General features: G+C 52.3%; 1 protein-coding gene across 2 annotated transcripts in view; it reads right to left on the bottom strand.

Annotated features, from left to right (window-relative positions):
- Positions 1-7,108, bottom strand: part of cpamd8 (C3 and PZP like alpha-2-macroglobulin domain containing 8) — a 158,073-nt gene extending 150,965 nt beyond the window's left edge. For both annotated transcript variants that reach the window (XM_060845992.1, XM_060845993.1), the window contains exons 1-3: positions 6,778-7,108; positions 2,431-2,582; positions 2,282-2,304 (exon numbers count right to left, since the gene is read on the bottom strand). In XM_060845992.1, coding sequence (XP_060701975.1) covers positions 2,282-2,304; positions 2,431-2,582; positions 6,778-6,848 — 246 coding nt within the window. In that variant the 5' untranslated portion in view covers positions 6,849-7,108. The remainder of the gene's footprint in view (positions 1-2,281; positions 2,305-2,430; positions 2,583-6,777) is intronic.
- Positions 7,109-16,103: the final 8,995 nt, after the last annotated feature.

Below are 16,103 nucleotides of genomic sequence, written 5' to 3'. Positions count from 1 at the left end.
GCCGGGTGCTGGCAGGTGGGACTAGATTGAGTTGGGATATCTGGTTGGCGTGGAGGGGTTGGACCAAAGAGTCTGTTTCTGTGCTGTACATCTCTATGACTCTGTTGACTGAGCCAATCAGGGTACCCTACCTGACAGATGTAAACAGGAATGTCAGAAAGTCTGATTTCAAGGACTGGCTTGGAGCTGGCTGGTCAGAGCCCTGACATTTTACACACGTAAATAACGGGTGACCTGATGTCAGGATACTGGCCTCTCGCAGTTATTTCAAGCAAGAAAATGGTAGATGCAATATCATGTGGAGACATGGGGAACCGCTATGGGACAGTGGTTCTGAAATGGAAGAGAGATTGGAAAGTGTATATGTCCAAAAGAACCTGGATGACCTTGTCAAGAAGTCACTGAAGATTAACATTCAGGTGCAGCAGGCTATTAGAAAGCTCATGGAATCTTTATTGTCAGAGAATTTGAGGACAGGAGGAGAGGAGTTTTGCTTCAGCTGTACAGGAACCTGTCTACAGTGCACCAGGGGTAGTGTGTAAGTTTTGGTCTCCTCCTCTCAGGAAAGATAGCATTTCCCCTGAGGGAGTGCAGCGGAGGTTCACCCAACTGATTCCCAGGACTGTCTATGGAGAGCGATTGGGAAATCTGGATCTGTGTTCTCTGGAGTTTCAAACAATGAGAGATTATCTCACTAAAATTTACAAAATACTGAAGGGGATAGACAGATGTAGCTAAGATGTTCCCCCTGGTTGGTAATCTAGAACTGGGGGAGCACAACTTATAAAATAAGGGCAAGTTGCTATTTAGGACTGAGATGAAGCTTATTTTTTAGTGTGAAGTGTTTGTGAACCTTTGGAATTCTCTACCACTGAGGGCTGCAAAGGTTCATTGAGTATATTTCAAGTAATGGTTGATAAATTTCAGATTATCAATCGCTTATAATGTTAGAAGGATGGGGTGACTAAAAGGCATTAAGTGTTCAATCAGCCACGATTGTATTGAATGGTCAGGCAGACTCAATGAGCTTAAACAGCCTATTCTAACATGCTTTATTTCAAATTTTTATTGAATTCAAGTTTCCCCATTCATCAGAGTGAGCTTTGAATTCATGCCCCTAGAACACTGAGAGTACAGAATGGGTCTTTGCCACAAACACAGTCTCTGGAGTACAATCTGTGAGAATGTGAAATTGCCCACTTTGGTTTGAAGAATGAAAGAGGAAGCATATTATCTGAATGGGGAGATGCTGCAGATCTCGGATAAAGAGGAATCCAGGTGTTCTTGGGAATGAAATCACAAAGGATTAGTATACAGCTGCAGCAAGTAATGAGGAAAGCTAATAGAATATTATCATTTCTGCGGCTGTCTAAGACATTGATCAGGCCACTTTTGATGTACCGAGTACAAATCTGATCTCTTTGCTATAGGAGGGATGTTATTAAACTGGAAAGATTTACAGAACTTTCTAACAAAAGATTTACAAGGACGTTACTGGGACTTGAGTTTTGAGGAGAGGCTGGATAACCTGGGACTTTTCCCCTGGAGCAGAGGAGGTTGACGGGTGACCTTATGATGTCATGAGGGGCATAGCTATTGTAAATAGAAAAGATCCTTTCCCTAGGGTAGGAGAGTTCCAAACTAGAGGGCATAACTTTAAGGTGAGAGGGGAAAGATTTAAGAGGGACCGGAGGGATAATTTTTTCTACACACAGGGTGGTTTATATTTGGAATGAACTGCCAAAGGAAGTGGTGGCTGCAGGTACAGTGACAACATTTAAAAAACATTTGGATAAATACATGAATAGGAATGGTTTAGAGGGAAATGGACCGAATGTGGGCAAAAGGGACTAATTTAGTTTGGGAAACCTGATCAACATTGATGTGTTGGACCAGAGATGTGTTTCTGTGCTGTATGACCCTCTAAATGTCCCTCTTCTGCTTCTTGTTCATGGGTTAGGGAAAGGCATTAAGGAATAAATATATAGTGAGAGGGAGAGAAGCAATGACTGAGGAGAGATGCAGGGACAGAGTAAATGGAATCAGAAGTTGACAAGTTTTTGTCAATTTCATTACAAATAAACAGACATTGATGGTGAAAGTTAACTGGTTTTTTTCTCCATAGACGCTACCAGCCCTGCTGAGTTTTACAAGAAAAAGCAATTTCATGGTTTTGTTTCACATCTCCAATGTTCACAGTTCGATGTTTCATTATAAATTAACTTTGCCAAAATGTTTGGTTACTTTTAATCTTTCTCTGACAAATCACTTAAAATCTTACCTTTAACGTGACTGTCCCTTTTCCTGCAAGAGAAACACAACATACAACAGTTTTAAATGACTGACATGTTCTGAGATCAGTTTCACATCTTTTATTAAACAAGCAGGGCTCAGCAAAAGTTGCCACAAAAACCCATTGACAGAACTTACCGAAGACAGAGCCTTGACCATGAGCGACAACCGCCCCTTTTGTGACCAGCTGGACCTGGACTTTTGTTTCCTTAACTGGATTAAAAATGGTGACACTGACCACCCCCTTCAGGCCTGCACGAAAAACTGAGGGAGCTGACACCAGGTAACCCCTAGAACACAGCAACTACAGTTAACAGTCAATATCCCCTCCCAGAACAGTTACCTCCTCCAACCCAAACCCAAAACCTAACCTGGCCACGCACCCCACACTCTCTCTCACACTGTCAAACTCACCCACCTTCACGTTCACTCTCTCATACACGCACTCGCACGTGCACTCTTGCCCAGTCTCTCACATGCACACTCTCACTCACTCTCTCGCATTCCTTTGCTCGCACGCGTTCTTACTCTCTCCCTCTCATATGCTCACTTGCACACACTCTCTCACTCGCACTTGCTCATACTCCCTTTCTCTCTTGCTCACACTCTCTCACTCGCGGTCTCTCATGCATGCTCTCACATGCATGCGCTCTCCCGCTCACTCCCTCACTCGCTCCCTCTTGCGCTCTCACCCCCCCCCTCGCTCTTGCCCTCCCTCTCGCGCTCCCTCGCGTTCTCTTGCTCCCTCTCGCGCTCTCGCCCTCCCTCTCTCGTTCCCTCGCGCTCTCTCGCGCGCTACCTCTCTCCCTCGCGCTCCCTCTCTTGCTCCCTCATGCTCTCTCTCGCGCCCTCTCTCGCACTCTCTCACTCCCTCACGCTCTCGCTCTCTCGCGCCCACTTGCTCCCTCCCACTCCCTCCCTCGCGTTCTCTCGCTCCCTCGGTCCCTCCCTCGCTCCCTCCCACTCCCTCCCTCGCGCTCTCTCGCTCACTCCCTCTCTCCGTCTCTCGCTCGCGCTCTCTCGCTCCCTCCCTCGCGCTCTCTCGCTCCCTCTCTCCCGCTCGCTCTCTCCCTCTCTCGCGCTCGCTCTCTCCCTCGCTCGCGCTCTCTCGCTCCCTCCGTCTCTCGCTCGCTCCCTCCCTCTCTCCGTCTCTCGCTCGCTCTCTCGCTCCCTCCGTCTCTCGCTCGCTCCCTCCCTCCCTCCGTCTCTCGCTCGCTCCCTCCCTCCCTCCGTCTCTCGCTCGCTCCCTCCCTCTCTCCGTCTCTCGCTCGCTCCCTCCCTCTCTCCGTCTCTCGCTCGCGCTCTCTCGCACTCTCTCTCGCTCCCTTGCGCTCCCCCGCTCTTGCTCCCTCTCTCGCTCCCTCACGCTCTATCACTCCCTCTCTCGCTCCCTCGCTCGCGCGCGCTCTCTCGCTCCCTCGTTCGCTCCCTCGCGCTCTCTCGCTCGCGTGCCCTCTCTCGCTCCCTCGCGCTCTCTCGCTCCGTCTCTCGCTCATGCGCCCTCTCTCGCTCCCTCGCTCCGTCTCTCGCTCGCACGCCCTCTCTCGCTCCCTCGCGCTCTCTCGCTCCGTCTCTCGCTCGCACGCCCTCTCTCGCTCTCGCTCCCTCCTCATCGCTCGCGCGCCCTCTCTCGCTCGGACTCTCGCTCGCGCGCCCTCTCTCGCCCGCGCGCGCTCTCTCTCCCTCCCTCGCTCGCTCTCTCCCTCTCGCTCGCGCGCCCTCTCCCTCATCGCTCGCGCGCCCTCTCTCGCTCCCCCCTCATCGCTCGCGCGCCCTCTCTCGCTCCCCCCTCATCGCTCGCGCGCCCTCTCTCGCTCCGACTCTCGCTCGCGCGCCCTCTCTCGCTCCGACTCTCGCTCGCGCGCCCTCTCTCGCCCGCGCGCGCTCTCTCTCTCCCTCGCGCGCTCTCTCCCTCCCTCGCGCGCTCTCTCCCTCCCTCGCGCGCTCTCTCCCTCCCTCGATCTCTCCCTCCCTCGCGCTCTCTCGCGATCTCTCCCTCCCTCGCGCTCTCTCGCTCCCTATCTCCCTCCCTCGCGCTCCCTCGCTCTCTCGCTCCGTCTCTCGCTCGCTCCCTCCGTCTCTCGCTCGCTCCTTCCCTCCCTCTCTCGCTCCCGTGCGCTCTCTCGCACCGTCTCTCGCTCGCGCGCCCTCTCTCGCTCGCCCTCTCTCGCGCACCCTCTCTCGTTCACGCGCGCTCTCTCTCGCTTCCTCGCTCGTTCGTCTCATTCACTCTCACTCTTATTCGTTCGTCTCGTTCGCTCTCGCGCTCCCGCTCACTCTCTCCCGCTCACGCTCGCTCTCGTTCACTCGCGCACTTGTTCACTCACGTTCACTCGCGCTCGCTCACGCTCTCGTCCACTCGCGCTCTCGCTCTCGTCCGCTCGCTCACGCTCTCGTCCGCTCGCGCTCACGCTCTCGTCCGCTCGTGCTCTCTCCTTCACTCGCGCTCTCGTCCGCTCGCGCTCGCTCACGCTCTCGTTCACACTCACTCTCGCTCACTCGCGTTCGCTCGCGCTCTCGTTCGCTCGTTCACACTCACTCTCGCTCACTCTCGTTCGCTCACACTCTCTCGCTCTAGTTCACACTCTCACTCTCGTTCACACTCTCACTCACCCGCTCACATTCGCTCTCATTCTCTCACTCACCTGCTCACACTCACTCTCGTTCTCGTTCTCTCGCTCACTCGCTCACTCTCGCTCTCGTTCACTCGCTCACTCTCGCTCACACTCTCGTTCACTCGCTCACGCTCTCGTTCACTCGCTCTCGTTCACTCGCTCACTCGCTCTCGTTCACTCGCTCACGCTCTCGTTCACTCGCTCACGCTCTCGTTCACTCGCTCACTCGGTCAGTCGCTCTCGTTCACTCGCTCACGCTCTCGTTCACTCGCTCACGCTCTCGTTCACTCGCTCACTCGGTCAGTCGCTCTCGTTCACTCGTTCACGCTCTCGTTCACTCGCTCACGTTCTCGTTCACTCGCTCACTCGGTCAGTCGCTCTCGTTCACTTGCTCACGCTCTCGTTCACTCGCTCACGCTCTCGTTCACTCGCTCACTCGGTCAGTCGCTCTCGTTCACTCGTTCACGCTCTCGTTCACTCGCTCACGTTCACTCGCTCACGCTCTCGTTCACTCGCTCACTCGGTCAGTCGCTCTCGTTCACTCGCTCACGCTCTCGTTCACTCGCTCACGCTCTCGTTCACTCGCTCACGCTCTCGTTCACTCGCTCACTCGGTCAGTCGCTCTCGTTCACTCGTTCACGCTCTCGTTCACTCGCTCACGTTCACTCGCTCACGCTCTCGTTCACTCGCTCACTCGGTCAGTCGCTCTCGTTCACTCGCTCACGCTCTCGTTCACTCGCTCACTCGGTCAGTCGCTCTCGTTCACTCGCTCATGCTCTCGTTCACTCGCTCACTCTCGCCCTCGTTCACTCTCGCCCTCGTTCACTCGCTCACGTTCACTCGCTCACTCTCGCTCACGTTCACTCGCTCACTCTCGCTCACGTTCACTCGCTCACGTTCACTCGCTCACTCTCGCTCACGTTCACTCGCTCACTCTCGCTCGCTCACGTTCACTCGCTCACGTTCACGCTCACGTTCACACGTTCACTCGCTCTCGTTCACGCTCACTCGCTCACTCTCGCTCTCGTTCACTCGTTCACGCTCACGTTCACTCGTTCACGCTCACGTTCACTCGCTCACTCTCGCTCACGTTCACTCGCTCACGCTCTCGTTCACTCGCACACGTTCACTCGCTCACGCTCTCGTTCACTCGCTCACTCTCGCTCTCGTTCACTCGCTCACGTTCTCGTTCACTCGCTCACTCTCGCTTTCGTTCACTCGCTCACGTTCACTCGCTCACGCTCTCGTTCACTCGCTCACTCTCGCTCACGTTCACTCGCTCACGTTCACTCGCTCACTCTCGCTCAAGCTCTCGTTCACTCGCTCACTCGCTCAAGCTCTCGTTCACTCGCTCTCGTTCACTCGCTCACTCTCGCTCACTCGCTCAAGCTCTCGTTCACTCGCTCTCGTTCACTCGCTCACACTCGCCCTCGTTCACTCGCTCACGTTCACTCGCTCACGCTCGCCCTCGTTCACTCGCTCACGTTCACTCGCTCACGCTCACGCTCTCTCGTTCACTCTCTCGCTCTCATTCTCATTCAGTCGCTCGCTCTCTTGCTTGCTCACTCTCATTCAGTTGCTCGCTCTCTCGATCGCTCTCTCACTCGTTCGCTCACGCGCTCTCTCGCTCAATCACGCTTGTTCACTCGCTCAATCGCTCTCTCACTCACTGTCTTGCTCTCTCTCGCTCATGCTCACTCTCACTCACTCGCTCACGCTCTTGCTCTCACTCACACGCTTGCTCTCTCTTGCGCTCATTCATTTGCACTCGCACTCTCTCTCTCACCTCACATACTTCTGCCCTTGCACTCACAGACTCTCTCTCTCTCTCTCTCCTCTCACACATTCCCTCTCTCGGAGTGGGACTTACTGTCTTTCTTGGCACTGACAGAGGTAACACTGGTACAGTACGATCCACCAGTATCGGCTGACGTGCCTCATCTCCAGGGTCCGGGCTGGAGCCACGCAGGGGCAAGGGGAGGGAGTGGGGGCAAGGGGCAAGGGCAGGGGGAGGGGGCAAGGGGGAGGGGGGCAAGGGGCAAGGGGCAAGGGGTAGGGGTAGGCTGGGTTTTCAAATCCTCAGAGAGCCCCTCTGCTCACAGGCCGGGGGGGTAGGGACCCATTGGGCTGTGCACCACCCCCCAGAGATGGGATGGGGGGGGTGGGGAATCCTCAGGGACACTCTCAGGGAGAGAGCGAGGGGGGGGGGGGGGGGTTGGGGTGAAGCTTAGAGAGAAGGGGGGGTCCCTGAGAGAGTGAGGGAGGGAGATGGGGGGGAACCCGTACAGGGAAAGGAGAGACCCCCCCAGGGAGGGGGTGAGGGTGTGGGGGGCCGCTGCTCGCTCCCCGGTACCGGGGCACGCGCCTCTCGGAGCCCCCGCTCTCCTCGGACTGTCCGAGTGTCCGGCTCCGGGGGCCGGGGGGGGGAGGGGGGTGTGGGTCGGGATGGAGCCCCCGGGGGTGGGGGGTGAGTCCGTCTCCTGGCCCCGGGGGGAGCGGGAAATGCCCCTTTGATGTTGAAGCTTTTGTTCGCTGCCGCCTCGTCCTGGCTCCGGGCTCGGTCTGAGCTCGAGCTCACTCCGCCCATCGCCCAATACTCTCCCCCTCCCCCTCCCCCACAGCGCGGGCAACCAATCAGAGAGAGAGAGGCGTCCCGCCAGAGACACAGCGCCCCCACACTCCCCCTCACACACACCCCCCCCACATCCCCCCCACACACACCCCCCCCCACATCCCCCTCACACACACACCCCCCCCCACATCCCTACATCTCCCCACACACACATCCCACACACACCCCCACACTCCCCCTCACACACACCCCCCCACATCCCCCCCACACACACCCCCCCCCCACATCCCCCTCACACACACCCCCCCTCACACACCCCCCCCCACATCCCTACATCTCCCCACACACACATCCCACACACTCCCCCTCACACACACCCCCCCCCACATCCCCCTCACACACACACCCCCTCACACACACCCCCCCCACATCCCTACATCTCCCCACACACACATCCCACACACACCCCCACACTCCCCCTCACACACATCCCACACACTCCCCCCCTCACACACCCCCCTCACACACATCCCACACACACCCACACACACTCCCCCTCACACGCTCCCCTCACACCCCCTCACACACTCCCCTCACACACTACCCCCCCACCCACACCCCCCTCACACACACCCCCCACACCCCCTCACACACTCCCCCTCACACACTCCCCTCACACACTACCCCCCCACCCACACCCCCCTCACACACCCCCCTCACACACACCCCCTCACACACATCCCACACACACCCCCACACCCCCTTCACACACTTCCCCACACACTCCCCCTCACACACACACACCCTCACACACTCCCCTCACACACACACCCACCCACCCCCACCCCCCACACACTCCCACACACACATATACACACATACACCCACCCACACACATCCCCCCAACACACACATATACACACACCCTCACACACATTCCTCACACTCACACCCCCACCCCCCACACATTCCCCCCACACACATACCCCCACACACATATACACACACACCCCCAACCCACACATACACAGCGCCCCCACCCCCCACACACACATATACACACACACATCCACCCATCCCCCACACACACAGCCCCACCCCCCCATACACACACCCCACACATACACACACCCACCCACACACACCCCCACACACACCCCACAAACACCCCCCCAACACACCCTCTCCCACACACCCCCCACGCACATACACCCAACACACTCCACCACACACACCCCCACATACACACACACACCCCACACACACCCCCACACACACACACATCCCCCGCCACACACACACCCACACCCATACCTCCCCCATACACCCACACCCGCCCAACACACACCCCCACACTCACATCCCCCACACACACACCCCGACACCCCCACACACACACACCCATCCTCACCAACACACCCGCCCACACACCTCACCCACACCTTCACACACACCCTCCACGCTCACACACACTACACCAACATCACCCCACTCACCCCCACACACCCCCACTCACACCAACACACTCCCCACACACACCCCCATACACACACCCTCACAGCCCACACCAACACACCCTCCTACACACCCACACCCTCACACACACCCCTCACACTCACACACACTCAACCCACACCAACACATGACCCACCCACACCAACACACTCCGCAACACACCCTCACCCCCACCCCACACCCATTCAAATCCACACCAATACACCCTCACACACCCTCACATTCCCAGCCTCACCTCCCCCACCCACACCAATAGCCCCCACACACCCCACACACACACCCAACCCGCACCCTCACATCCCCCACCCACACCAACATACACCCTCACACACACACACACACCCTCACCCCACGCATCCCCACACACTCACACACATCCCACCCCTATCCACCCTCACACACATGCACCCACACACCCCTACCCTCACACATCCCCACACACATTCAGCCTCACACCCCATCCCCATCCACCCCCACCCTCACACTCCCCCACCCCCACCCTCTCACTCCCACACTCCACCCCACACAACCCCATCCCTAGACACATACACCCATCTCACCCCCACCACACACCCATCCTTCCCACAAACACCGACTCCATCCCCCACAGACACGCACCCCCACACTCACACACTAACCGCCCAAACACACCCACCCCACACACAAACCCCCTCACACAACCCCACCCCCACACAACACACACAACCCCACCACCTCTAACACCCTCCCACCCTACAATCCCCAAATCCCACAACACCCCCCATAAATGCCCCCACATTGCCACAACAACCTGAGAAATACAGCCGTCCACATCTCTCAGTTAAACACAAAGTGGGAAAATGCTGGAGATTGTGAAATCACTGCAAAGTGCTGGAGAAATTCCAGCTTCTGCTGAGACAGAGGGAAGGATTGATGAAGGTCCCCATTCCTGATGAGCTCCTGAATATTGGGTCATTTGTGACAGGCTGTGATTTAATCATTAACAAACTGTCCAGCAGTGACAGCTGCTCCTGTTACTCCACAGACTGTGAGTGGACAAAGTGACTGACCACTCCCCGAGGGCACCTCCCCACCTGGTAAATCCCACTGCCCTCCTGTGCCAATTCAGTGAGCTCCACTCGTGTGCTCACTACCAGCTCCTCAATCATAGAATCCCTACAGTGTGGAAGCAGGCCATTCAGTCCAGCAGGTTCACACCAACCCTCCAAATAGCACCCCACTCACACCCAGACACAGTCCCCCCTCCCTATCACCCCATGGCTAACCCACCTAACATGTACATCTTTGGACTGGGAGAAAATCAGAGTACCCAGAGGAAACCCATGCAGACACAGGGAGAATTGCAAACTCCACACAGGCTGGCACATGAGGGGGGAATTGAACCTGGGTCCCTGGTGTTGTGAGGCAGCAGTGCTAATCACTGAGCTACTGTGCCTCCCTCCTTTTTGTTGTTCAGCTGCCTCTGCAGTCTAGAGTCAACTTAATTACGTCACAGATTCCTGAAGTTAGACCTTCATCTCTTTGTTTTCCTCTCACAACTAGGACAATCTTTCCATGCATGTGTAACCTATTTCTCCAATTTTTCTTCTCTTTGGTTTCTGGTTCCCAACCATATTCCTTTTATTTCTTTGTCCCTGGGCTTGGTCTCAATTTTTTTGTCTCCATTTCCACTAATTCCTGTGCCCCATATTTGCCACTTGCGATTTCTCTCCTGGGGAACTAAATCCCTTTCCAATCCTTGCTTTATGCTGTAATCTCCACCACCACCCACCCCACGGTTAGCACCCCACTAAATGGCTATCCAAAATGATGGTTCCATCCCCGTTCTCATTAATCTGCCAATTCCCCTCCAAAACACTCATTCACAACAAGTCTTCTGCTGTTTGTGACTTTATTGTGGATGATCATGGCTTTAGATATTAGATTACTTACACAGTGTGGAAACAGGCCCTTTGGCCCAACAAGTCCACACCAACTCTCCAAACAGCAACCCACCCAGACCCATTCTCCTACATTTATCTCTTCACCTAACAGTAGGGGCAATTTAGCATGGCCAATTCCCCTAACCTGCAACTCTTTGCACTGTGTGAGGAAACCCACGCAGACACGGGGAAAATGTGCAAACTCCACACATTTGAACCCAGGTCCCTGGCACTGTGAGGCAGCAGTGCTAACCACTGTGCCACCGTGCCACTTGACAATTGACAATTGGCTCTTGTTCAGTGGATGGGTGAGTGTCTCCCTCCATTGAACCCTCCAGTTGTACTCTCCATCCAACATCCTATACAAAGTGTCAGTATGTGTCCTCCACCAAATATTACCTTGATTCCTCTGAAATAAGTACAATTTTAGTCATAGAATCATACAGCACAGAGACTCTTCAACCCATCTAGTCTGTGCCAACCTGTTTACACTAGTCCCATTTACCCACATTAGGTCTATAACCTTAAATGTTATGACACTTCAGATGCTTGTTCAAAGAATTTTTAAAGGTTGTGAGGTAACTTGGACACATAACTTGGACTGCTGTTTCTTCCCAGCTCCCGGGGTCTCACTCCATCAGTGTATGTTCCCATTCCCCTCATATGCATCCTGTCTCTGCTGCCTCCCCCCCCCCCCCCCCACCCAAACCATGGCAGCAGATTCCACGTTATCGCTGCTCTTTAAATAAAAAAAAGACTTTCTCCTTTCGGAATTCTTTGTGATTATCTTTCATTCATGGGATCACCTTCTTTAAATGTCACACTCTATAATATTGGCAAGATCCTAGAATCTAAGTTTTATCATCCTTTCCAGCAGCCAACATCCCTGTATTGTTTTCAAATCCTGTGCCTGTTCTGCTTCTAAAACGCTTGGTATTTTGAATAACTGCTGTGTTTGTTCTTTCCATTCTCTCTCTCTCTCTCTCTCTCTCGTGCTCTGCAGCTCCCAGTTTTATCAGCCCTACCAGAGTTTCTGTCTCAGGATGTCACAAAACTGCAGCGATTGGCACTGAATGATCATTGTGAAAATTGCTCTGTGCCTCCTATCCCCAAAATATTCTCAATGGTATAAAAACCTTTACTATGTGTCTCAGAAATCTCATGTCCATTGTAATTATTTTCACTGTTTGTTTACATTGATCACTTTTCACATTGATCTGGTGATGTTGACCAGACATAGTGTACTTTGGGAATTTGATTCTGCTTTCCACAGCGCTCTGACAGTTTTTGTGTAGACTTGTTTTGTATGTGGTGCACCTACAGAGGTGTCTCTTTAGAGATCCACGTTATTGCCTAGATTTGAATTTTCCACTATTGGAAACACAAAGAGTCCGTAAGGATTCTTACCAATCTTTACAGATGCACCAGAGAAAGCATTCTCTCCAGGTGCATCACAGCTTGGTACGTAAGTGCTCTGCCCAGGACCATAAGAAACTACAGAGAGTTGTGAACACAGACCAGTCATCACACAAGTCAATCTTCCAGCAATTGGCTGCATCTATACTTCCCACTGCCTCGGGAAGGCAGCCAACATCATCAAAGACCCTCCCGCATAGTTATAATCTCTTCCAACCATTTTCGTCAGGCAGAAGGTACAAAAGCTTAAACACACGTAACAACAGGTTCAACAACAGTTTCTTCCCCACTGTTATTAGTTTTCTGAATGGACGTCTCAAATCTTAAATTTAATGCTGAGCTTGCTTTTTGTGTACCTTCTCTGCAGCAGTAACATTGTATTCCTCGCTCTGTTTTATTACCCTAATGTACTTTCTTTGGTACAATCTGCCTGCATTGTACACAAAACAAAATTTTTCACTGTACCCTACATACATGTGACAATAATAAATCCAATCAAACTGTTCAGATATTATGACAAACCTCTGGAGCAGGTGGGATTTAAACCCAGGCCTCCTGGTTCAGTGGAAGGGACAGTACACCATAAGATCCCCAACTTGTATTTATATTGTGTCTTTAATATAGGAAATATCGCAAGTGGATTCACAGAAGCATATGACACTAATGGTGAAGGAACATTGACACTAAATCATGTGAAGAAACAGCGGAACAAAGGACCAACAGTTTGAGCAAAAAGGGGGATTTCAACAGTTGTTTAAAAAGGCAGAGAGAAAGAGAGGGAGATGTGGCAGGTGAAGGACAGCTGCCAAAGCTGGAACACAAGTAATTGCAAAGTATAAGTCAGTAGAATTATAGAAACATTTTATATCAGGACAAAAGACAGGAAGTGGAAGTTATAGAGATTGGGAGGAGTGATGCAATGACAGGAATTGAACAGAATGTTAGTTTTAATTTTACTGCTGCAGCATCCAGTGCAGGGCAGTGAGTGCACAGACAGTGATGGATGTGTGAGTTAAAATACACCCAGCAGGATTTGGGGGAGCTGAAGTTTAGGAATAAGTGGGGAAGTGGAGGTCGCTCAGGAAGGTGCCTGTTTGAGGACAAGCCAAGAGATCCCACATATAATGAGTCATTTAAAGTGAAGTCAACAATGTAATGTAGGAAAAGATAAGCCAAAGAGATTGCAAACAAACAAACTGATGCCATTGGTTGTGGTAGACACTGTGACCCAGCGAATCAGCACCCTCTGTTTAAAGAAACACCTCTTCATCTCAGCCTTAAATGGCCATCCCCTCATTCTAGAATCTCCACTCAAAATAGGATGTTTCAAGAACAGGAAACACCATATTCTACATCCACCCTGTTAGAATTGTGTAAATTTCAATGAGGTCACCTCTCATTTTGCAGAAATCTTCTCACAGACAATCCTGCCATCTCACAATCTTCACATTCCAGCCACATTCCAAGCAACTCAATTTAACTCAATGATTTTCAGTATCAGGACAAGGCAGTGGTACATGGCGAAAGATCAAGGAAGGCTACCTCACTCTTGCTTTTCCCACAGAACTGGAGTTTAAAACATGGCTATGTTCCAACTCATCACACAACTCTCCGTCCTCTTCATTGTGACCAAGGTCTTTGTGTGAACTTGGTGGGGGGGGAGAGCAAATCATTTCATAAACTGGCAGCTAACTAGCCAGAGCAAAACTGGGCAATTAACCAACAGGCCACAGCTAACAATCAGGCAGTTTTCATTCCACTGTAGTCAGCTGCCTTGGAGTTCTGCATCCCCCTGATTTGGGGACGAGGGGGTCCGGAAGGAGTCCACTGGAGGGGAAGAGGGTTGTGTGGATTCTTCTAGGGCAAGGGACATTGTCACTTATTGCCATAACAGAACATGGTGCAGTGCAGGTTGGGAATGCCATATAACACAACACAGGCATCCTGCCCCAACATGGTCTCCAACTACATCCTTATCCAGTGTCGTATAACAATTCACTCCGAGGAAACAAGATTTGTCACGAAGCAGTCAAAGCCATAACTGTAAAGAGACAGGACACTACCTGGATAATCAGAATAATGAGTTTGATTACTGGTTAGTCCACTCAGATGGTCCTCAGCTCAGCATTGAGATCAGCAGATTGTTGTTCACGAGGGGCATCAAGCATTATGGAACAAGGTGGGAAAATAGAGTTAAGATGTCTCATTGAATGGACACGGGGTCTGAATGGTCACCTCCTATCCCTATGTTGCAGAGTCTTCATTTAGTGCTCAGTTGAAGTTCTCAGTACAGTTGTGTAGCTCCATTTTGCAGATACCCAGCTTAATTATAGCTCTATTCACCACCAAAGCCATCTGGAAAGGAGTTCCAGGATTGTGATGCAGCGTCAGTGAAGGAACAGTGATATACTTCCAAATCAGGATGGTGAGTGGTTTGGAGGGGAAGTTGCAGGGGGTAAGTGTTCCCATTAAAGGAGCAAATTACTGCAGATGCTGGAATCTGTACTGAAGACAACAAATGCTTGAGGTCACAGTGAGTCACACTGCAGCCATGGAGAGAGCGCAGGCTAACATTCTGAGTCGAATTGACTCTTCATCAGACGAAGAGTAATCTATACTCCGAACATTAGCTTGATCTCTCTTCATGGATGCTCTGTCTGAATCATTGAGATAGAACATTGACCATAGAACATTACAGCGCAGTACAGGCCCTTCGGCCCTCGATGTTGCGCCGACCTGTCACACCAATCTGAAGCCCAGTTTAGATTACTTACAGTGTGGAAACAGGCCCTTTGGCCCAACAAGTCCACACCGACCCTACATTTACCCCTTACCTAACACTACGGGCAATTTAGCATGGCCAATTCACCTGACCCGCACATCTTTGGACTGTGGTCCACACGTGCTCCCCACACAGACACGGGGAGAAAGTGCAAACTCCACACAGTCAGTCGCCAGAGTCGGAAATTGAACCCGGGTCTCAGGCGCTGTGAGACAGCAGTGCTAACCACTGTGCCACCGTGCCGCCCACAAAGTTAACCTACACTATTCCATATACGTCCATATGCTTGTCCAATGATGACTTAAATGTAGTTAAAGTTGGCAAATCTACTACTGTTGCAGGCAAAGCATTCCATACCCTTACTACTCTCTGAGTAAAGAAACTACCTCTGACATCTGTCCTATATCTATCACCCCTCAATTTAAAGCTATGCCCCCTCGTGCTCGCCATCACCATTTTTGGAAAAAGGCTCTCCCTGTCCACCCTATCTAACCCTCTGATTATCTTGTATGTCTCTATTAAGTCACCTCTCAACCTTATTCTCTCTAATGAAAACAGCCTCAAGTCCCTTAGCCTTTCCTCATAAGACCTTCCCTCCATATCAAGCAACATCCTAGTAAATTTCCTCTGCACCCTTTCCAAAGCTTCCACATTCTTCTTATAATGTGGTGACCAGATCTGTACACAATACTCCAAGTGTGGCCGCATCAGAGTTTCGTACAGCTGCAGCATAACCTCATGGTTCCGGAACGTGATCTCTCTATTAATAAAAGCTAAAACACTGTATGCCTTCTTAACAACCCAGTCAACCTGGGTGGCAACTTTCAAGGATCAGTGTACCTGGACACCGAGATCTCTCTGCTCATCTATATTACCAAAATCTCCAGCATTTGGTGTCTTCAGTGTTCCCATGGATCCGATGCCCTTGTCCATCTAGATGGGAGAGGTTGCAGGCCTGGAAGGTGCTGTTGAAAGAACGTTGGTGCATT

This window comes from Hemiscyllium ocellatum, chromosome 28 (genome assembly GCF_020745735.1).
Source record: "Hemiscyllium ocellatum isolate sHemOce1 chromosome 28, sHemOce1.pat.X.cur, whole genome shotgun sequence".
Lineage (NCBI taxonomy): Eukaryota > Metazoa > Chordata > Chondrichthyes > Orectolobiformes > Hemiscylliidae > Hemiscyllium > Hemiscyllium ocellatum.
This window is presented reverse-complemented; position numbering and strand designations above follow the sequence as displayed.